General features: G+C 33.3%; 1 protein-coding gene across 5 annotated transcripts in view; it reads right to left on the bottom strand.

Annotated features, from left to right (window-relative positions):
• The window catches only part of LOC142232660 (protein ABHD18), a gene marked incomplete in the record, with an annotated part of 369,540 nt that overhangs the window by 244,641 nt on the left and 99,421 nt on the right, over positions 1 to 25,478 (bottom strand). For all 5 annotated transcript variants that reach the window (XR_012721159.1, XM_075303305.1, XM_075303303.1 and 2 more), the window contains 2 exon segments: positions 21,899 to 22,037; positions 22,128 to 22,240. Coding sequence is in view for 4 of the 5 variants with exons in the window: in XM_075303305.1 (XP_075159420.1) it covers positions 21,899 to 22,037; positions 22,128 to 22,240 (252 nt within the window).

Here is a 25,478-nt window from a genome sequence, read left to right as displayed (position 1 = left end):
GAAGCTAACTCCCACCCGAGTGAAATGCATAGTCTTAGACACCCTAGGCAATTCATTATATAAGTTTGGTGGCCTAGATGGCAAGGTCATGGGAGCATTCCATGGAGAGGACTTATTTGCTGTCTGATAGGCCCGGCGTATGATCAGGGCATGGGTCGACGACACACGTTTTTTTGTTTTTTTTACGTTTTCATGTTCATTTCATATCCCTATTCTGAGCCCGATTTTTTCACTTTTTACGCACAAGTTCCATGCCAATAGTGGTATCGACGGGTGCGAGCCTGATACGTTACGTACGTTACAAAATCGGCATATTTTGAAATTGTTCAGTTTCAAGCACCTGTACCAGCTGAGTACACCCAGAAAAAAGTGCCTTCGAAACTAAAGGAAAAAAATTTCATCAATATAGTTTATCCATTTTATTTCCATTAAGGTAAATTTTTGTGAAAAATAATAAAATTTACTCGTTTCAGTAAAAAAATCCTAAACTGTAAGCAGTTAGGAATAGTTCATTAACTATAATAAGGCATGGAATTTTACTCATACTATTTTCTTCGCTGGGTATAAGAATTTACTACTGAAAAAGAAAATTTTATTCACCGATAACAAAGCATTCGTAAAAATAAACAAAAACCGAACTAAAACCAAGTTTCCTCAAAATTAGTAAAATTTCTTATAAAATGATAATTGCGACTTCCTTTATAATAGAAAGTTTTCCATACATACGAACAACACTTGGCATAGAAAAATATTTTAGTTCATTCGTACTAAGAAATATGCAATCCTTTCAAAACTTAAGGAAACACACTTGTTAGAATATAGGAAATTTTCCTAAATTTCTATTGTCTACCTGTAATCGATACCTGTCATCGTAATCGATGTGTTTGCGCGTGGGTGTAATCGATATATTTGCGCGTCGGTTGTTTTTTTAGTTGGAATCGCGTTGTTTTGGTATACGGAGAGATTGTTAAAAAATAATATGGTAAAATAATATAATAAATAACAAATAAAATATATAAAATATTTGTTATTTTAAATTAGTGAGAAAAATTTTCGTTTTTTTAAATAAATCTATCAATGTTCGTGATAGTGTATAAAGAAAGAAAACACCAGCAGAATAACAACCCTTTCATTTGTCTTCATTTTGGAATCTTCAATTATCAGGTAATATTCAGTGACGCTAACGTTTTGCAACAAAAATGTTTTATGATTTTTTATATTTGTAGGTATTGAAATTGTAAAAGGAGGACAAAATCGTTAGGCAGCAACTTATTAAAAGTGAAAAGTACAAGAAGAAGAAAAAGTGCGTTTTACAGTTGATAATATCACACGGAAATTGGAAATAGTGGAATAATAAACTAATATTTCAAAGAGATTCGATGCTGTTGATTCTTAATAAATATATTCAATATATTAATAAAACATGTCTTTTACTGAAGATAAAATTGCTTATAGAAATAAATAAAATTGTATTTAAAAACGAAGGTAAGCAGTTCTAATTATGAAGTAAAAGTTTTACCACAAATGTGTAAGATTTGTCGAAATGAATGAAAAAATGTCAATAAAATCATTCCATATATGAATTCAAATTAGTTAAATTTTTTCATTCTGTAGTATAGTGGTATATAAATATAGGAAAATGTTAACTAATATATGGAATGCATTATTCCTAATTTCTACGAAAATCACATCGTTCAAACAAATAAAAATGTCTTTGGCGCTATACGAAGTTCAACTTTCTTCACAATAAGTTCATTTTAACTTAAAGAAGGGGTCACTTTTTTCTGGGTGTACATCGTGGTTGAATTTTTACTGATTTACGATATACTTTATTTCCTGTCTATTACACCTGTAACGTGAATGAGATAAGACTTACTATTTTGCAAAATTGGAAATTTATAAGTCGTGTACACCACAAACATAAATAGTCACAACATTATTAGAGAAAAAGTGTTTCGTTTCTTAGACATCTTATAAAGAAAACAAGTATATACGGCCGTAAGTTCGGCCAGGCCGAAGCTTATGTACCCTCCATCATGGATTGCGTAGAAACTTCTTCTAAACACTGCCATCTACAATCGAATTACTTAAGTTGCGGTAATGCTTGCCGATGGCAAGGTATCTTAAAACCTCCTAACACCATCTTCTAAATTGTATGTAAGTCCATACGTGGTATATATTAAATCAAAAAAGATCGATCCAATACGTATATAATTCAGTTTGACAAAGTAGACATAAAATTTTTACAAAATTTCCTACAGAAATAAAATTTTAACAAAATTTTCTATAGAAATAAAATGTTCACAAAATTTTCTATAGAAATAAAAATTTTGACACAATTTTCTATAGAAAAAAAAATTGACAAAAATTTCTACAGAAATAAAATATTAACAAAATTTTCTATAGAAATAAACTTTTGACAAAATATTCTATAGAAATAAAATCTTGGTAGATTATTTTTGGCTCGAGTGGCAACCATGATTGTGAACCGAATAAAATTTGAACAAAATTTTCTATAGAAATAAAATTTTGACAAAATTTTCTATAGAAATAAAATTTTGACAATGATGAAAATTTTATTATGAACTGAATAAAATTTTAACAAAATTTTCTCTAGAAATAAAATTTTGACAAAATTTTCTATAGAAATAAAATTTTGACAAAATTTTCTATATAAATAAAATTTTGGTAGATTTTTTTGGCTCTAGTGGCAACCATGATTATGAATCGATATGGACCAATTTTTGTGTGATTGGACCAATTTTGGTCTGGTTGTTAGCGACCATATACTAACACCACGTTCCTAATTTGAACCGGATCGGATGAATTTTGCTCGTCCAAGAGGCTCCGGAGGTCAAATCTGGAGAACGTTTTATATGGGGGCTATATATAATTATGGACCGATATGGACCAATTCTGGCACGGTTGTTAAAGATCATATACTAACACCATGTTCAAAATTACAACCGGATTGGATGAAATTTGCTTCTCTTGGAGACTTCGCAAGCCAAATCTGGGGATCGTCTTATATGGGGGCTATATATAATTATGAACCGATGTGGACCAATTTTTGCATGGTTATTAAAGACCATATAACAATATCATGTACCAAATTTCAGGCGGATCGGATGAAATTTGCTCTTCTTTGAGGCTCCGCAAGCCAAATCTGGGGATCGGTTTATATGGGCGCTATATATAATTATGGACCGATGTGGACCAATTTTTGCACGGTTGTTAGAGACCATATACCAATACCATGTACCAAATTTCAGCCGGATCGGATGCAATTTGCTTCTCTTTGAGGCTTCGCAAGCCAAATCTGGAGATCGGTTTATATGGGGTCTATATATAAGTATGAACCGATGTGGACCAATTTTTGCATGGTTGTTAGAGACCATATACCAACACAATGTACCAAATTTCAGCCGGATCGGATGAAATTTGACTCTCTTTGAGGCTCCGCAAGCCAAATCTGGGGATAGGTTTATATGGGGGCTATATATAATTATGGACCGATGTGGACCAATTTTTGCATGATTGTTAGATTGTGCCAAGTTTCAAGTCGATAGCTTGTTTCGTTCGGAAGTTAGCGTGATTTCAACAGACGGACGGACGGACATGCTTAGATCGACTCAGAATTTCACCACGACCCAGAATATATATATATACTTTATGGGGTCTTAGAGCAATATTTCGATGTGTTATGTGTTATGATGGAGGGTATAAAAACGAGATTAAAAGGAACAGAGAAGAGAACGCGACTTATCTCTCATCAAATTATCACGATTAATTTTGTTCATTCATAATTGATAGACACGCTTATTTTTACACGTAGTATTTTTTGTGCATTAAAGAATAATTTCGGGTAGACAGTAAGTAGAAAATACCAAAGAATAATAAAAAAAGTTTGTGAAAAAAGTGATTAGTGATTTATTTGTTGTATAGAATTTCTTTCCTATAATTGCTATTATTTCACCAAAATACCACAGCTAGCTGAATGGCCATTCATCTACATGGATAAATACGAGATCACATCATAATTTTTACAACAACGACAAATCAATCACCCTCAATTTTCATTAAGGAAAAACAAAATGAAAAACAAATCAGTACATCAACAAACCCCAGGTAAATTCTTTGTATTTTCTATGCACTTGTCCGACTAGTGATATTTTTGATTAAATTTGTTTTGTTTACAAATTAATATTTTCTACATATATAACTGAATCAGTTGAATTTATAATTGAAATAATTCATATAATTAATATAGTAATTTAAGATTTTGATAAAACTTCGAGTAGAGTAAGACAAATTATGAATTGCTAAAAGTATATTAATAAAGGGAATGTTGTTACTGGCGATTGAATGAATAAATAGTACTACATATATATTTTTGGGACGGCTTAAATGCCTCATGGGCCAAACCAAGTTATCTGGAAGATTGGCAAGGTGGAGGTTGAAGCTCCAGAGTTTTGAGTTTGAGATTCAACATCGAAAAGGTTCGTTGAATGTTGTGGCCGATTCCCTTTTAAGGATACATATGGAAGAATTCCAGCATCAAAAGGCATTGGATGTAGATTTGGATAGCCCATCTTTTCAGTCCGAAAGTTAGGAGAAACTCATAAACAGTAGAATGGATAATAAGTCTAGTCTCCCGATTTATGTGTCTCTGACAACTACGTCTATCAAAGGACTTGTTTTGCGACAGGTGAAACACTTCAGGAGGAAAACGTCTGGAAATTATGGGTTCCTGAAGGACTTCGGGAAGAATTAGTTTTTGCTGCGCATTTCTATCCATCTGCTGGACACGGGGGAATACATAAAACCTTACTTCGACTGCGCGAACGCAATTTTTGGCCAAATATGGCCAAGGACGTTCAAGCATGCGTGAAAGGCTGTGATGTTTGTATGACATGTAAACCGTCGAATCTTTGTAGGAAATCTTTGACGGGGAACAGTTTTTAACGGACCGTCCCTATCAAAGGATATATGTAGATTTCATGGGTCCGCATCCTCGAAGTGAGGGTGGTCACACCACTATTTTTGTGTGCCTGGACCATTTTACTAAATTTGTACATCTCGAACCCATGCGTGCTGAAACAGCTGTTAACGTAATCGAATTTTTTGACAAACATATATTCCATGTTTTCAGCGTGCCAGAGTTCTTTCACTCGGATAATGGACGGCAGTTCATTTCCGATATATTTCGTGATTTTCTCCATAAATATGGTGTGAAACATATTCGAACTGTCCTTTACGCACCCCAGTCAAATGCAGCTGAGCGTGTTAACAGGTCCATTTGGCAAATGATAGGGGATGACCAGCGTAATTGAACCAGCATCTCAGCGATGTTGCATTTGCACTCAGGAGTGGCTATCATAGCTCCAACGGTGTCGCCTCGTATTACGCCCTATTCGGCATCGATATGGTTCAGCACTCTTCGACGTACGACATCATTAGGAAGCTTGGGTCTTTACGTTACATTGAGTTCACCATAGATAATTCACCATATAGTGGCGCATGATCGCAGCGCTAAAAACTACAATTTGAGAGCTAGAAAAGTGCGGTTTCGTAATGGTCAAATTGTTTAACGCAAAAGCTAAAAACTCAGAAGGTTGAAGAAGGTTGAAAAATTTAATTCGAAGCTAACTCCCACCCGAGTGAAATGCATAGTCTTAGACACCCTAGGCAATTCATTATATAAGTTTGGTGGCCTAGATGGCAAGGTCATGGGAGTATTCCATGGAGAGGACTTATTTGCTGTCTGATAGGCCCGGCGTATGATCAGGGCATGGGTCGACGACACACGTTTTTTGTTTTTTTTTACGTTTTCATGTTCATTTCATATCCCTATTCTGAGCCCGATTTTTTCACTTTTTACGCACAAGTTCCATGCCAATAGTGGTATCGACGGGTGCGAGCCTGATACGTTACGTACGTTACAAAATCGGCATATTTTGAAATTGTTCAGTTTCAAGCACCTGTACCAGCTGAGTACATCGTGGTTGAATTTTTACTGATTTACGATATACTTTATTTCCTGTCTATTACACCTGTAACGTGAATGAGATAAGACTTACTATTTTGCAAAATTGGAAATTTATAAGTCGTGTACACCACAAACATAAATAGTCACAGCATTATTAGAGAAAAAATGTTTCGTTTCTTAGACATCTTATAAAGAAAACAAGTATATACGGCCGTAAGTTCGGCCAGGCCGAAGCTTATGTACCCTCCATCATGGATTGCGTAGAAACTTCTTCTAAACACTGCCATCTACAATCGAATTACTTAAGTTGCGGTAATGCTTGCCGATGGCAAGGTATCTTAAAACCTCCTAACACCATCTTCTAAATTGTATGTAAGTCCATACGTGGTATATATTAAATCAAAAAAGATCGATCCAATACGTATATAATTCAGTTTGACAAAGTAGACATAAAATTTTTACAAAATTTCCTACAGAAATAAAATTTTAACAAAATTTTCTATAGAAATAAAATGTTCACAAAATTTTCTATAGAAATAAAAATTTTGACACAATTTTCTATAGAAAAAAAAATTGACAAAAATTTCTACAGAAATAAAATATTAACAAAATTTTCTATAGAAATAAACTTTTGACAAAATATTCTATAGAAATAAAATCTTGGTAGATTATTTTTGGCTCGAGTGGCAACCATGATTGTGAACCGAATAAAATTTGAACAAAATTTTCTATAGAAATAAAATTTTGACAAAATTTTCTATAGAAATAAAATTTTGACAATGATGAAAATTTTATTATGAACTGAATAAAATTTTAACAAAATTTTCTCTAGAAATAAAATTTTGACAAAATTTTCTATAGAAATAAAATTTTGACAAAATTTTCTATATAAATAAAATTTTGGTAGATTATTTTTGGCTCTAGTGGCAACCATGATTATGAATCGATATGGACCAATTTTTGTGTGATTGGACCAATTTTGGTCTGGTTGTTAGCGACCATATACTAACACCACGTTCCTAATTTGAACCGGATCGGATGAATTTTGCTCGTCCAAGAGGCTCCGGAGGTCAAATCTGGAGAACGTTTTATATGGGGGCTATATATAATTATGGACCGATATGGACCAATTCTGGCACGGTTGTTAAAGATCATATACTAACACCATGTTCAAAATTACAACCGGATTGGATGAAATTTGCTTCTCTTGGAGACTTCGCAAGCCAAATCTGGGGATCGTCTTATATGGGGGCTATATATAATTATGAACCGATGTGGACCAATTTTTGCATGGTTATTAAAGACCATATAACAATATCATGTACCAAATTTCAGGCGGATCGGATGAAATTTGCTCTTCTTTGAGGCTCCGCAAGCCAAATCTGGGGATCGGTTTATATGGGCGCTATATATAATTATGGACCGATGTGGACCAATTTTTGCACGGTTGTTAGAGACCATATACCAATACCATGTACCAAATTTCAGCCGGATCGGATGCAATTTGCTTCTCTTTGAGGCTTCGCAAGCCAAATCTGGAGATCGGTTTATATGGGGTCTATATATAAGTATGAACCGATGTGGACCAATTTTTGCATGGTTGTTAGAGACCATATACCAACACAATGTACCAAATTTCAGCCGGATCGGATGAAATTTGACTCTCTTTGAGGCTCCGCAAGCCAAATCTGGGGATAGGTTTATATGGGGGCTATATATAATTATGGACCGATGTGGACCAATTTTTGCATGATTGTTAGATTGTGCCAAGTTTCAAGTCGATAGCTTGTTTCGTTCGGAAGTTAGCGTGATTTCAACAGACGGACGGACGGACATGCTTAGATCGACTCAGAATTTCACCACGACCCAGAATATATATACTTTATGGGGTCTTAGAGCAATATTTCGATGTGTTACAAACGGAATGACAAAGTTAATATACCCCCATCCTATGATGGAGGGTATAAAAACGAGATTAAAAGGAACAGAGAAGAGAACGCGACTTATCTCTCATCAAATTATCACGATTAATTTTGTTCATTCATAATTGATAGACACGCTTATTTTTACACGTAGTATTTTTTGTGCATTAAAGAATAATTTCGGGTAGACAGTAAGTAGAAAATACCAAAGAATAATAAAAAAAAGTTTGTGAAAAAAGTGATTAGTGATTTATTTGTTGTATAGAATTTCTTTCCTATAATTGCTATTATTTCACCAAAATACCACAGCTAGCTGAATGGCCATTCATCTACATGGATAAATACGAGATCACATCATAATTTTTACAACAACGACAAATCAATCACCCTCAATTTTCATTAAGGAAAAACAAAATGAAAAACAAATCAGTACATCAACAAACCCCAGGTAAATTCTTTGTATTTTCTATGCACTTGTCCGACTAGTGATATTTTTGATTAAATTTGTTTTGTTTACAAATTAATATTTTCTACATATATAACTGAATCAGTTGAATTTATAATTGAAATAATTCATATAATTAATATAGTAATTTAAGATTTTGATAAAACTTCGAGTAGAGTAAGACAAATTATGAATTGCTAAAAGTATATTAATAAAGGGAATGTTGTTACTGGCGATTGAATGAATAAATAGTACTACATATATATTTTTGGGACGGCTTAAATGCCTCATGGGCCAAACCAAGTTATCTGGAAGATTGGCAAGGTGGAGGTTGAAGCTCCAGAGTTTTGAGTTTGAGATTCAACATCGAAAAGGTTCGTTGAATGTTGTGGCCGATTCCCTTTTAAGGATACATATGGAAGAATTCCAGCATCAAAAGGCATTGGATGTAGATTTGGATAGCCCATCTTTTCAGTCCGAAAGTTAGGAGAAACTCATAAACAGTAGAATGGATAATAAGTCTAGTCTCCCGATTTATGTGTCTCTGACAACTACGTCTATCAAAGGACTTGTTTTGCGACAGGTGAAACACTTCAGGAGGAAAACGTCTGGAAATTATGGGTTCCTGAAGGACTTCGGGAAGAATTAGTTTTTGCTGCGCATTTCTATCCATCTGCTGGACACGGGGGAATACATAAAACCTTACTTCGACTGCGCGAACGCAATTTTTGGCCAAATATGGCCAAGGACGTTCAAGCATGCGTGAAAGGCTGTGATGTTTGTATGACATGTAAACCGTCGAATCTTTGTAGGAAATCTTTGACGGGGAACAGTTTTTAACGGACCGTCCCTATCAAAGGATATATGTAGATTTCATGGGTCCGCATCCTCGAAGTGAGGGTGGTCACACCACTATTTTTGTGTGCCTGGACCATTTTACTAAATTTGTACATCTCGAACCCATGCGTGCTGAAACAGCTGTTAACGTAATCGAATTTTTTGACAAACATATATTCCATGTTTTCAGCGTGCCAGAGTTCTTTCACTCGGATAATGGACGGCAGTTCATTTCCGATATATTTCGTGATTTTCTCCATAAATATGGTGTGAAACATATTCGAACTGTCCTTTACGCACCCCAGTCAAATGCAGCTGAGCGTGTTAACAGGTCCATTTGGCAAATGATAGGGGATGACCAGCGTAATTGAACCAGCATCTCAGCGATGTTGCATTTGCACTCAGGAGTGGCTATCATAGCTCCAACGGTGTCGCCTCGTATTACGCCCTATTCGGCATCGATATGATTCAGCACTCTTCGACGTACGACATCATTAGGAAGCTTGGGTCTTTACGTTACATTGAGTTCACCATAGATAATTCACCATATAGTGGCGCATGATCGCAGCGCTAAAAACTACAATTTGAGAGCTAGAAAAGTGCGGTTTCGTAATGGTCAAATTGTTTAACGCAAAAACTAAAAACTCAGAAGGTTGAAGAAGGTTGAAAAATTTAATTCGAAGCTAACTCCCACCCGAGTGAAATGCATAGTCTTAGACACCCTAGGCAATTCATTATATAAGTTTGGTGGCCTAGATGGCAAGGTCATGGGAGTATTCCATGGAGAGGACTTATTTGCTGTCTGATAGGCCCGGCGTATGATCAGGGCATGGGTCGACGACACACGTTTTTTGTTTTTTTTTTACGTTTTCATGTTCATTTCATATCCCTATTCTGAGCCCGATTTTTTCACTTTTTACGCACAAGTTCCATGCCAATAGTGGTATCGACGGGTGCGAGCCTGATACGTTACGTACGTTACAAAATCGGCATATTTTGAAATTGTTCAGTTTCAAGCACCTGTACCAGCTGAGTACATCGTGGTTGAATTTTTACTGATTTACGATATACTTTATTTCCTGTCTATTACACCTGTAACGTGAATGAGATAAGACTTACTATTTTGCAAAATTGGAAATTTATAAGTCGTGTACACCACAAACATAAATAGTCACAGCATTATTAGAGAAAAAATGTTTCGTTTCTTAGACATCTTATAAAGAAAACAAGTATATACGGCCGTAAGTTCGGCCAGGCCGAAGCTTATGTACCCTCCATCATGGATTGCGTAGAAACTTCTTCTAAACACTGCCATCTACAATCGAATTACTTAAGTTGCGGTAATGCTTGCCGATGGCAAGGTATCTTAAAACCTCCTAACACCATCTTCTAAATTGTATGTAAGTCCATACGTGGTATATATTAAATCAAAAAAGATCGATCCAATACGTATATAATTCAGTTTGACAAAGTAGACATAAAATTTTTACAAAATTTCCTACAGAAATAAAATTTTAACAAAATTTTCTATAGAAATAAAATGTTCACAAAATTTTCTATAGAAATAAAAATTTTGACACAATTTTCTATAGAAAAAAAAATTGACAAAAATTTCTACAGAAATAAAATATTAACAAAATTTTCTATAGAAATAAACTTTTGACAAAATATTCTATAGAAATAAAATCTTGGTAGATTATTTTTGGCTCGAGTGGCAACCATGATTGTGAACCGAATAAAATTTGAACAAAATTTTCTATAGAAATAAAATTTTGACAAAATTTTCTATAGAAATAAAATTTTGACAATGATGAAAATTTTATTATGAACTGAATAAAATTTTAACAAAATTTTCTCTAGAAATAAAATTTTGACAAAATTTTCTATAGAAATAAAATTTTGACAAAATTTTCTATATAAATAAAATTTTGGTAGATTATTTTTGGCTCTAGTGGCAACCATGATTATGAATCGATATGGACCAATTTTTGTGTGATTGGACCAATTTTGGTCTGGTTGTTAGCGACCATATACTAACACCACGTTCCTAATTTGAACCGGATCGGATGAATTTTGCTCGTCCAAGAGGCTCCGGAGGTCAAATCTGGAGAACGTTTTATATGGGGGCTATATATAATTATGGACCGATATGGACCAATTCTGGCACGGTTGTTAAAGATCATATACTAACACCATGTTCAAAATTACAACCGGATTGGATGAAATTTGCTTCTCTTGGAGACTTCGCAAGCCAAATCTGGGGATCGTCTTATATGGGGGCTATATATAATTATGAACCGATGTGGACCAATTTTTGCATGGTTATTAAAGACCATATAACAATATCATGTACCAAATTTCAGGCGGATCGGATGAAATTTGCTCTTCTTTGAGGTTTATATGGGCGCTATATATAATTATGGACCGATGTGGACCAATTTTTGCACGGTTGTTAGAGACCATATACCAATACCATGTACCAAATTTCAGCCGGATCGGATGCAATTTGCTTCTCTTTGAGGCTTCGCAAGCCAAATCTGGAGATCGGTTTATATGGGGTCTATATATAATTATGAACCGATGTGGACCAATTTTTGCATGGTTGTTAGAGACCATATACCAACACAATGTACCAAATTTCGGCCGGATCGGATGAAATTTGACTCTCTTCGAGGCTCCGCAAGCCAAATCTGGGGATAGGTTTATATGGGGGCTATATATAATTATGGACCGATGTGGACCAATTTTTGCATGATTGTTAGATTGTGCCAAGTTTCAAGTCGATAGCTTGTTTCGTTCGGAAGTTAGCGTGATTTCAACAGACGGACGGACGGACATGCTTAGATCGACTCAGAATTTCACCACGACCCAGAATATATATACTTTATGGGGTCTTAGAGCAATATTTCGATGTGTTACAAACGGAATGACAAAGTTAATATACCCCCATCCTATGATGGAGGGTATAAAAACGAGATTAAAAGGAACAGAGAAGAGAACGCGACTTATCTCTCATCAAATTATCACGATTAATTTTGTTCATTCATAATTGATAGACACGCTTATTTTTACACGTAGTATTTTTTGTGCATTAAAGAATAATATCGGGTAGACAGTAAGTAGAAAATACCAAAGAATAATAAAAAAAAAAGTTTGTGAAAAAAGTGATTAGTGATTTATTTGTTGTATAGAATTTCTTTCCTATAATTGCTATTATTTCACCAAAATACCACAGCTAGCTGAATGGTCATTCATCTACATGGATAAATACGAGATCACATCATAATATTTACAACAACGACAAATCAATCACCCTCAATTTTCATTAAGGAAAAACAAAATGAAAAACAAATCAGTACATCAACAAACCCCAGGTAAATTCTTTGTATTTTCTATGCACTTGTCCGACTAGCGATATTTTTGATTAAATTTGTTTTTGTTTACAAATTAATATTTTCTACATACTATATAACTGAATCAGTTGAATTTATAATTGAAATAATTCATATAATTAATATAGTAATTTAAAATTTTGATAAAACTTCGAGTAGAGTAAGACAAATTATGAATTGCTAAAAGTATATTAATAAAGGGAATGTTGTTACTGGCGATTGAATGAAAAAATAGTACTACATATATATTTTTGGGACGGTTGAAAAGAATGGGTGTTACAACCGTCATAGGCGTGCTAGGTTAGGTTAGGATAGGTGGCAGCCCGATGTATCGGGCTCACTTAGACTATTCAGTTCATTGTGATACCACATTGGTGAACTTCTCTCTTATAGGCGTGCTAAATCAGTAGCGTTTGGGCAGGGAGCAAATGCACCCCGAGAGAGACCACCACTCTCCGTTTCCAACAGATTGGTTTGTTTGCTCTAGTTTTTTATGGCATGTTGTTTTTCATAATTTTTTGTCTGTGCTTGCACGCATCCTAAGGGGTACTGAACCTAATGTATTGACCTTCTGAGCTGGTCGTTGGAACACCGAACACTATGTGAATTTTTTGTTAATGTTCGTTAATAATACGAATGGGTCTTTTTTCTGTATCTCCATACTCTCTCTAATACGTGTAATATAGGTGTTAAGAAGTTCAAAAGTAATATTTTATCTCAATAATTTTCTAAACATAAACACTTCTACAAAAGTGTGTTGGGTTGTAAATGTAATCTCAGAGTATCTATGGTTATTGTAGCCACAACAAAAATATCACTCATTACGGAATGTATGATCCAACACAAAGAGGAAGACCAAACATTAGCACTGGCAATGACGACCCAACTATTTCAAATTAGTGGCACGAAAGAGAAGGGAATATCCAAACATCAAATAGCAAACATAGCACCCGCACTAGAACTCTCTTAGCGGCGGTTTAAGCCAAGCTTAACACGGCCGAGTGGGTAAATGCTAGCCTTACAATTAATAAGCCCAGGTTCGAGCCCTGCTCGGGCAGATACTTATTATTTATTTTTTCTTATTGCCAATTTTTTTCTCTAATTGCTTTATTTATTTTTTTTTCTTTCTTCTCTGGTCATTCTTTTATATATAATTACAACAATACAAGAAGGTACCGAAATCTTGACGAAACATTGACCAAGCAATTATTGTATTACATTTCCAGTCAGTAACTGTATAGTCGCGAGCTCTTGAGTTCATATAAAATCCCAAATTGGATGACAATGAATCAACAGTCATCGTAGTCATTCGAAGCTGAAAATTTGAGTGTGATTTGATAGTGATAGATTTGCTCCAGTTGGACAAATTGAATCATAAGCTTCCTATAGAGTCTTTCTACAAAAATCTGTGAAATTGATTGATTAGACGAAAGAACCTAGATATAAAATTACACTTTTCCATGCACCGGAGTTCTGCCCCTAGTGGGTCATATTTTTTTTTGTTCTTGCATAATTTTAAAAAGTGAGTGTTCCATAACTAATAATCAATTGAATTTAATATCACTGAAATTTCCACCAGGCGGTCCAGCCACAGTGAAAATTCGCAGAATTTTTATTTCAATGGGACAGATATTTCGAAGAAAACTCCCGTAGAAACAAATTGTTTTATATCACAAAAGTAAGAGACCCAGCTTGCGACATATGACCGTCGTAATTAGGATTGTACTTTCTATAACTACCCAGCAAAAAAATTTGGAAGTTCTTCCAAAGGCACAACTTTAAAAGCACTTCCAGAAGATACACTCCCAATGATGTTCTTTATTTTAACTACCCATGAAGTTCTTTTAATTCAATTTTTTATAACATGGTTTTTTCATACTTATAATGGATAATTTTAACTTTTTTGGTTTCAAATAGGTTAAGAACAGAGTAAGAATTAATAAAATGGTACAAATCATTAAATTTTTGTCGACAAAAATGCTAAATCCAATCTGAAAAAATTGTGAATTTTTGAAAATATTTGAGGTTAAACGTTACCGACAAGCGTTAGAATCCATTAAAAATTATAAAAAATTATAAAAATTATTTAATTGACAAAATATCACAGAATTTTTTATTTTACATCCAAAACATTGAATTCAGATCACACCTAAAGAAGTGATGCAAATTCAGTGCAACGGCTGTTGAAATAGAGGACTTCCGTCCTATGACAAGCCCATGTTAAATTCATCGCTTCTGTGTCAATTTTGCACCACTTCCGGATCCAAAAAGAACATTTTCTTTACTTTTTTGGCGACGTTTTTTTGCTGGGTAGGTATATAGATGCAAATTGCGGGTGGACGGCTAGTGAGCTTCTTGTGTGCAACCACTGGAAAATTTGTTTTGGGAGGGTGCCTCTCCCAAGAAATCCAATACCAAAATCCGAATTTTTCGCTTAGACGAACGCCGTTTTTCAGTTCCGTGGGAAGATTCCCACATAGCTGGCTCATAAGGAAGAAGCCCCAAGTAGCGGTGCAGAACCCCATATCTACCACAAACTCCTCGCGAGAGGGATCGTCATCGATAACCACCACTTGGAATGGGGTCTTCACTCAAAATGGAGGAAGAAATCTAATTCAACGAACTTTATTACCAGTAGATCTTAAGTGATAAGACATTCGTTTGTTTTCCGTCGTGCACTATTACAATGTTTTATTAAAATTAAAGCAAGACGAGTCAGCACCTATCTGACAAAATTTTCTAGATCTATTCCAGCCTTCAAGAAACCACAACAACCTATTCATGTTCATCGAGGCCTCGACGTGCAGCAATATGGAGTTGAAATGGTGGTGAGTAAAATAAGCCAAGTTTTTACTTTATTTTCTTTTGTCTTGAAAATTTTGCCTCTTAAATAACTATTTTTTTTAAATCATCTTGTCTAAAGTACAAGAAACTGAACCTTTTAAGATCTATTCAGATTTGTTGAGAAAGTTGATGTTAGTGCACGAATAGAAGTACAAAACGATTTGGTTTTTGTCTAAATTACACCAGATTCGATGTCCCATTTTAGTTATTTTTCTAAGGCAAATGCCTCCCTTTTTCTCTTAAGCTAGATTTATTTTTTTTTTGTTGTTTCAAATTTTTGCATTCTTATAAGCACTTAAAATAGGGTTTTTTTTTATATAACGAGAAAATCTCTGATTATGGATAGAATATAGTAAAAGTATTAATCTAAAAAAAATTCAACCGAATATATAAAAAAATTATTGTTCAAATATCTAAAATTTTTTTGTTGAGATGTTTACATTGAGTTGGAAGGCTCAAAGAAATACGTAGTCTTACATTAGTTTTCATACCCAGATTTTTTTGTTCGTAATATATCTTGTTGTTGTGTATTTTCAACACCAGAGAAAGTTCTTGTGAGCTAACAATAATTTTGTTTGTTTCCTTCCAGTTATTTACCAAAACCGACATTTCTAGATACAGATTTTATTTAATTATTGAAACAATAAAAATACATACACTGCTTGATAATTTGTGTAAGACTGTGTAGTGCTTTGATTCCCATTTAAAACTTTCCTTTACAATCAAACATGATTGAACTAACTTGGACTGAAATTATGTTCGATCTTCTGATAGCTTAGAATAGGATTTATAACAGTTCGATGGAATTTATAAATAAACTGAATTATTCACACAATCGAATAGTCATGGAGTAAATTTGTATCTTTTTTTCTTACGAGGTGATAAGGGCGTAGGGTAAAATCGGGAATAAGGGGTCTTAGTAACAACGTATGTCAATGAGACCACGGACGGGCAGGGTTAAGAGACATCACATTCCATAACATCTGGAATGAATGATTTTTTTATATATATCGACTAATGCAGTGTTTTACATATTATTTTTTTTTTTTGGTTCCTCTTCGGTATCGGGTTTGCTTGTTTTTTTTTCTGTTTTGGAGGATCCTACATAGTTTTGTTTATAATATTTTTTTTTGTAGTAATTTCTTGAAGGGAGTCTATAACAAAAAAAATTTATTTGTGTAAGAGATTACGGGTTTACTATTTCAACAGACATGAACCCCACCACCCGACTGATAGCTACACTCTTAGAAATATATGTTTTTCATATGTTCCGATATAAACAAAATGTGTTTCGGGCACAATTTTAAAACACAATATATTTAAGTGCAAACATGCAATGTTCCTAAACTAACACTAAATGTTTGGGACATCTATGTTAATATGTTAGAATATATTATGTTTGGGGCATGAATGTTTCATAAAAATCATATGTGTGAATGCAAACATGTATAAATTTACAAATTTCGACTAAACATACATATGTTGTGATATTTTATTCAAAGCGACAGAGAGAGTATAGAGAAAGAAATACATATGGAAACCGGGAGAGTTGACAAAAGATATCAACATAACACAGCGAAAGAATCAAAAGAGAACAATTTCTGTGAAACCGCTTGTATGTTGTTTCAGAAAACTGTTTTATGATAAGGTAAAAAATTTGATATGCTTAAGTTTAAATATTATTTAATTTGAATAAAGAGAATGGACATTCGGAACCAAGAGAATAGACATTTGAAAAAAAGCCTGTGTTTTCGCCTTGAGAGCAGCATTTTCTGTATGTGTGGACATGTGTTTTGTTTATCATTTTGGCATTATGGGCACAATTTTTTTCTTGGTTCGTTAAAAGAAATGAGGGGTCTTCATAAAAATAACGAAAGGGCACTATACTCTTTTTAGTTGGGACAGTAAAATGAAATAAGGAGGAAATAGTGAAAAATTACACAGTAAAATGTATAAAAACAAAGTTTAGTTCCTCTTTATTAATAAGTAGTCCAAGAGGAGTTGACGACCACCTTCAAATATAAAAGCGGGCATTAAGTTCGAGTTTTGCAGCTAAAACAATTTAAAATTTTTATTTTCTTTAAAATGAATTATTAAAAAAAATAAAAGGCATTTTAGACCGATGGTGTTAAATGCTAGTAAAAAACTGCTCACGCCTAAATAAATTTATATTTATATTATAAAATTATTTATGTATGTTTATACTCGACTCCACGTTCTTCTTTTGTAAGTTTTTGAATTCCTTCCAAATTTTAAAGTTTTGTACCAAAAACAGTTTTTTTGTTACAAAATTGTTATTTTTGCAATAAAAAATAATATTTTATCCAAAAATCAGTCAAATTCGTTTATATCAAGCACTGTTAATGACTATAAATCTTTAATAACCCACATTTCGAAGTTTTATTATAAAAATTTAATATAGTATAAATATAAAGGGTGATTTGTTAAGAGCTTGATAACTTTTTTTAAAAAAAAAAACGCATAAAATTTGCAAAATCTCATCGGTTCTTTATTTGAAACGTTAGATTGGTCCATGACATTTACTTTTTGAAGATAATTTCATTTAAATGTTGACCGCGGCTGCGTCTTAGGTGGTCCATTCGGAATGTCCAATTTTGGGCAACTTTTTCGAGCATTTCGGCCGGAATAGCCCGAATTTCTTCGGAAATGTTGTCTTCCAAAGCTGGAATAGTTGCTGGCTTATTTCTGTAGACTTTAGACTTGACGTAGCCCCACAAAAAATAGTCTAAAGGCGTCAAATCGCATGATCTTGGTGGCCAACTTACCGGTCCATTTCTTGAGATGAATTGTTCTCCGAAGTTTTCCCTCAAAATGGCCATAGAATCGCGAGCTGTGTGGCATGTAGCGCCATCTTGTTGAAACCACATGTCAACCAAGTTCAGTTCTTCCATTTTTGGCAACAAAAAGTTTGTTAGCATCGAACGATAGCGATCGCCATTCACCGTAACGTTGCGTCCAACAGCATCTTTGAAAAAATACGGTCCAATGATTCCACCAGCGTACAAACCACACCAAACAGTGCATTTTTCGGGATGCATGGGCAGTTCTTGAACGGCTTCTGGTTGCTCTTCACTCCAAATGCGGCAATTTTGCTTATTTACGTAGCCATTCAACCAGAAATGAGCCTCATCGCTGAACAAAATTTGTCGATAAAAAAGCGGATTTTCTGCCACTGATTTTGGTAATAAAATTCAATGATTTGCAAGCGTTGCTCGTTAGTAAGTCTATTCATGATGAAATGTCAAAGCATACTGAGCATCTTTCTCTTTGACACCATGTCTGAAATCCCACGTGATCTGTCAAATACTAATGCATGAAAATCCTAACCTCAAAAGAATCACCCTTTAAATGTGTAAATTAAAACAAAAACAACAAAAAAAAAAGTGTTCGGTCGGAGCAGGGATTGAACCCACGACCCTTTGCATGCAAGGCAGACATGCTAGCCACTGCTCCACGTGGCAAACAAATGTATGTTTCTGTTAAATAATGTTATGTTTGCATGGGCTCGTGGGCGCTGCAAACTATGCTATATAAATGTAACTTATAACGATAATTATCTGCTGGTGACCATAACAGCTACGTAGCCCAGTGGATAGTGTGTTGGCTTACAAACTGTATGGTACTCGGTTCGATTCTCCGTGCAGGCGAAAGGTAAAATTTATAAAAAATAAAAAAGTGAATAATTTCTTCAACAACATTTGTATTACAGAAAAAGGTGCCAAGAATTAAAATATTTCGTGGAAGTGAAAATAACGCGTATGTTAGGGAATGAGCACAATCGTCTTTGGGAAAAATTCTTCCAAGCATATAATATTTTTGGGCTCAAAATGTTTCCAAACATATAATATGTTCACATAAAACAAACATATTAATGTTTCGGCAGTATCCAATAATATATGTGCTTCCTGCAAAATATGTTTGGAACATATGTTAAAGAGGCGATTTTTTTTGAGGGTGTAGAATCAATGACTCCCAGTCTGTTTGGAGTACAAATGTGTGCATTTAAAGTTAATAGCATACCCTCCTGCAATCTCTGTTCAATCGCTGTTAAGTTTGAAATAATTTGATGGAAATGTAAAATACTTCTAAAAGGAATGTTAGAAAATCGCAGTTTGAACATTACATACGTCACAACACATTAACTCTGTAGCGTCTATGTAATGTATATAAAACAAGCACATGTTTCCGTGTGCATCATTTATCTAATTTTTATTAATTTTAACAAAAACACCAAGTGTCCCTTATTAGCTGTCCAACCAAAATACGGTAAAATATTTGTATTTAGGTATTTAAGTTAAAGGGTGATACGGTCAAAATTTGGTCAAGGGAAAACGCGTGTAAATCGGTGAAATCGTTTATTTAAAAAATCAAAATAAATTTCTTTTTCAAGTTCAATTAGTATAAAATTCAGGAAAAATATTCAGTTAGGCTTTCGCTTTTCCAAATCCGAATTGCCGGGCCTCACGCTTGACACCTGCCATCAGATTTTGTACAGCCACCTTGTCCACCCTCTTCGCCGCAGAAAGCCAGTTTGCCTTGAACTGCTGCTCGTCCTTAGCAGTTTTTTGGTCTTCTTTAGGTTCCGCTTGACAATAGCCCAGTATTTCTCAATTGGGCGGAGCTCTGGCGTGTTGGGAGGGTTCTTGTCCTTGGGAACCACCTGCACGCTGTTGGCGGCGTACCACTCCATGGCCTTTTTACCGTAATGGCAAGATGCCAAATCCGGACAAAACAGTAAGAAACAACCGTGGTTCTTCAGGAAAGGCAGCAGACGTTTATTCAAACACTCTTTCACGTAAATTTCTTGGTTGACAGTCCCGGAAGCTATGAAAGGTACAGATGGCTTGTCAAACCAGATATTTCTTTGCGAACTTTGACAGTTTTATGTGCTTGAAAATATCTGCTACCTTTCCCCTTCCTTTTGCCATATAAAACTCCTGTCCCGGAAGCTGCTTGTAGTCGGCTTTGACGTAGGTTTCGTCGTCCATTACCACGCAGTCAAACTTCGTCAGCATCATCGTATACAGCCTCCGGGATCGCGCTTTGGCCGTCGTATTTTGTTTATCATCGCGATTTGGAGTCACTACCTTCTTGTAAGTCGATAGTCCGGCTCGTTTTTTGGCTCGATGCACGGTTGTAGACGATACACCCAGCTTATTTACGGCATCTCGGAGAGAGAGGTTAGGGTTTCGCTTGAAACTACCGGCAACTCTCTTTGTCGTCTCAGCGGCTTCCGGTTTTCGATTTCTCCCCGATCCAGACTTCCTGGCTGTCGACAAACGTTCCCCAAACACTTTAATTACATTTGTAACGGTTGATTTGGCAACTTTTAGCGATTTTGCCAGCTTTGCGTGCGAGTAGCTCGGATTTTAGCGATGCGCGAGGAAAATTTTGATACGCTGCTCTTCTTGCTTGGACGGCATTTTGACAACTGAAGAGTGAATTCCAAAATAAAAATAGGAGCAACATTCTACACACACACACCTTCAAAATGAGGGGTGTTCAGGTTTTTTAAATGCAAAATTGAAAGAAATACGTCAAGTTTATATTGACCAAATTTTGACCGTATCACCCTTTAATTATTATTTTTCTTATTTTTAAACACTAATAAATGCTCAGAAGTATATCATACAATTCTAAATCATACAAAAAATGTTATTACTATCCAGGTGGGAAAAAATCCATGAAACTTTTTATTAAAAATTGAACCTCTAATTATATTATATGACCACCGCCGTATATTTACTCCATAAATATTTACTTATTTCTTTTTTTTTACTAAATTCTATTGCAGAATAACTTAATGCTATACTGTTCTATCCGCGAGTATAAGGCCAAAACGAAAATAAACCCTGGACAGCATTCTAACTTACTGCAGATAGTTTCTTCAATTGACTTGGACACATTTCAATTTGATTCACACATTTGCTAAATGTAGAAGTTTTAGTATTAAAAAAATTATTTCAAAATATCGATAAAACAAAATGACAAATTTTGTTGCTAAAATGACCAACATTTGTAGATAAGTTAAGCTATTTCATCTAATGTAGTTTGCTATGTCAACAATATTTGTTTGCTGTCAGTGGAAAAATGCTTGGTGCTTTCCCTTTTCCAGCAGACAAAACCTTTTTGTTGTTATTTTCGAATGTATTGATTCAAGTCAAAACATACGTTTTTTAAGGGCAAAGCGTCAGAACTAAACCCATTAAAGTACCTTTTTTATACAAACTGTTTGTCTAATTGCTTAAAAAAACTTCTCAAATTGCCCACCCTGTTGTTCTATAATATTTTAAAATAACAAAGTGAATTCAAGCTAATTTTAAAAATTTAAGAGCAACAACAATGAAAGGATCAATGAAATTTTAAATGTCTGAACATTGTGTTGGTATTTCAACGAGAACTCAGAAAACTTACTTATAACAACAATTACATTAATAGATAGACTTACATGACCACCCATAGATAAGCCAGTTATTCCTAAAGGACCAAATCCATTGCGTTCACACCAATGTAACAATACTAGGCATTCCAATATCAAACATCCACCCATTACAAATATGTCCGACACATTGTGCAAGTTCGAGCGCCTAAATTAGTAAATAATTAATATGAATACAGGTGACAAATTATGTACCAGTAATAGTAAAAAATTTTAGATTTACATAATTATACATTACACTTGGTTGTCTGGCTTCCGTGAACCATAGAAAGGATTTTCCAAGATGATGGCACCTATGTTCGCTTCCTTTAGGAGTGGTTTGGCGATAAAATTCCTCCTTCTCCAAAAGAACTGAAAGATAATATTAGAAAAAATGTTGAAATGAAAATACGGCATGCTCAAAGCGAAAATACAACGATTTTTTAACCATGCGTCTGGTCAAAGTATTCATTGTAAATGTTGGGTAATGTCAAAATAACATTATATAATGTAAAATTCACAAGAAACATAGATAAATTGACCATATATATGGTTAGATTTCACGTGAGAGATGCAGAAATGAGTACGAAATAAACAAACATCATTCGGCGCAGTTGTGTCGATATTTATGAACAGCTTTATGTTATACGGAGGTCTGTACACTGAAAAAACAGTGAACCCTTTTCCATTGCAAAATGAACTAAACTGTAGTAATATTGACTATGATTTAGCCCTTAAGATTTTTTTCAACTTGTCTAGTTTATAAATCTCTTAAATGTTAGTTCATATATAACATTGTATTTTAGTTCATTTTTACAACACCATAAGATTTATATACCCCTACCAAGTTAAAAAGTCAGTATTATTTTGGTTTACTTGCTGATTTTGTGGGAAACCCGATAGTAAAAATTGGTTAACAGTCTCTTTAAAATGTCGACGACTAAACTATTTTTAAATCAATCATTCCACAGTACAGACAAATTAAATAATTAAAGGAACAACAAACCGTTTTACTATTATGAAAATGTTCATACATTAAAATTAAACTTTCTTTAAGCAAAAGTACTTTATTATAAAAACTTATGATGAAAGTTCTTAATACAATGTTTTTTGTGAATAAAAATTATGACAACGTGGAACAGAGAGTAGTTCATTTGAACCCACTGTTTGGACATTTTGACTTATCCTTTTTTTATTCATCGTAGGTAATTTTTTCACATATCTTTCTGGAAAAAATGGAAACAATAATGAAAATTGTTAAAAATTAACACCATGTAATGAAATATAATTTTTAATTCTTCATTTTAGCTTGTAACTTACCATATTTGGGGGCATTTTATCAAATGGTGTAAGGAATTCAACTTTTCTTTGGAAAATGTATCTCATAAAATTTGTACCTGAAACAATTAGAGAAATAATGAAGTATTCTAAATAAACTCATAAAACTGTGTTGTTATCGATGGGAAGGATATAATAAAATAAATATTCTAGTTGAAAGAAAGCCAACGTTTTAATATAAAACTTACCAATTCTCTATTAAATTGTACGCTGAGGGAAAATATAAAAAGTTGTCCAAATTTATTTGGGTTACTCTGAAATTAAATATTTATTTTTTACATTAAATAAAATTATTAAATAGGTTTTCAAAAAATCTAATGAAAAAAATAATAATATGCATAAAAAACCAAATATTCTTGATAACCCTACACTGAAAAAACAGTGAACCCTTTTCCATTGCAAAATGAACTAAACTGTAGTAATATTGACCATGATTTAGCCCTTAAGATTTTTTTCAACTTGTCTAGTTTATAATTCTCTTAAATTTTAGTTAATCTATAACATTGTATTTTAGTTCATTTTTACAACACCATAAGATTTATATACCCCTACCAAGTTAAAAAGTCAGTATTATTTTGGTTTACCTGCTTATTTTTTGGGAAACCCGATAATAAAAAGTGGTTAACAGTCTCCTTAAAATGTCGACGACTAAACTATTTTTAAATCAATCATTCCACAGTACAGAGAAATTAAATAATTAAAGGAACAACAACCCGTTTTACTATTATGAAAATTTTCATACATTAAAATTCAACTTTCTTTAAGCAAAAGTACTTTATTATAAAAACTTATGATGAGAGTTCTTAATACAATGTGTTTGTGAATAAAAATTATGACCACGTGGAACAAGAAAGTAGTTTATTTTAACTCGCTATTTGGACATTTTGACTTTTCCTTAGTTTTTTATTCATCGTTAGTATATTCACATATCTTGCTGAAAAAAATGGAAGGAATAATGAAAATTGTTAAAAATTAACATGTAATAATATATAATTTTTAATCTCTTTAAATTAGCTTGTAACTTACCATATTTGGGGGCATTTTATTAAATGGTGTAAGGAATTCAACTTTTCTTAGATAAACGTACCTCATAAAGTTTGTACCTGAAACAATTAGAGAAATAATGAATTAAGTAATATATTAACTCATAAAACTGTGTTGTTATCGATGTGAAGGACATAATACAATAAATATTCTTGTCAAAAGAAAGCCAAAGTTTTAATATAAAACTTACCAATTCTCTATTAAATTGTACGCTGAGGTTAAAAAGTTATCGAAATTCATTTGGGGATACTCTGAAATTAAATATTTATTTTTTACATTAAATAGAAAACATTAAATTGGTTTCCAAAAAATCTAATTAAAAAATAATATGCATAAAAAAAACTAAATATTCTGGTTAAAAGAATGTTAAAGAAAGCTTACCAATTCATAAAAATGTTTCCAAATTGTTATTCTGAGATTAAATATTTGTTTTTTACAATAAAAATATTAAATTTGTTTCCAAAAATATTTGATTATTGTAATACTAAAATAAGGTATTAAAAACATGTTATTTTGATAATAAAAAGGTCATAAAAATTTAAATATTCTAGTGAAAAGAAAGCCAAATTTTAAAAGAAAACTTGCCACTTCTCTATTAAATTATACGCTGAGGAGGAATATAAAAATATGCCCGAATCCATCTTGGGGTTGCTATGAAATTAAATATTTTTTTACAACAAAGAAAAACATTAAACTAGTTAAAAAAAAATAATAATAATTAGCAAATAATGATATAAATAAAAAATATCCTTTTTAAAAGAAAACCACATTTTAAAAAGAATACTTACCAATTTATGATTAAACTATATGCTGAGGTTTAACAAAAATTTTCCAAAAATATTTGATTAAAGTAATACTAAAATAAGGTATTAAAAACCTGTAATTTTTGACAATAAAAATGTCATTAAAACGTAAATATTCTAGTGAGAAGAAAGTCAATTTTTAAAAGAAAACTTACCACTTCTCTATTAAATTATACGCTGAGGAGAAATATAAAAATTTGCCCGAATCCATCTGGGGTTGCTCTTAACTTAGATATTTTTTTACAGCAAAGAAAAACATGAAACTTGTTAAAAAAAAATAATAATAATTAGCAAATAATAATATACATAAAGGATATTATTTTTTATTAGAAAACCACATTGAAAAAGAACTCTTACCTATTTATCATTAAACTATACGCTGAGGTGTAACAAACAATTTTCCAAATTCATCTGGAGTTACTCTG

The sequence above is a fragment of the Haematobia irritans genome, chromosome 4 (genome assembly GCF_050003625.1).
Source record: "Haematobia irritans isolate KBUSLIRL chromosome 4, ASM5000362v1, whole genome shotgun sequence".
Lineage (NCBI taxonomy): Eukaryota > Metazoa > Arthropoda > Insecta > Diptera > Muscidae > Haematobia > Haematobia irritans.
The sequence above is the reverse complement of the archived record's forward strand: the minus strand, read 5'-3'. Positions and strand labels throughout refer to the sequence as shown.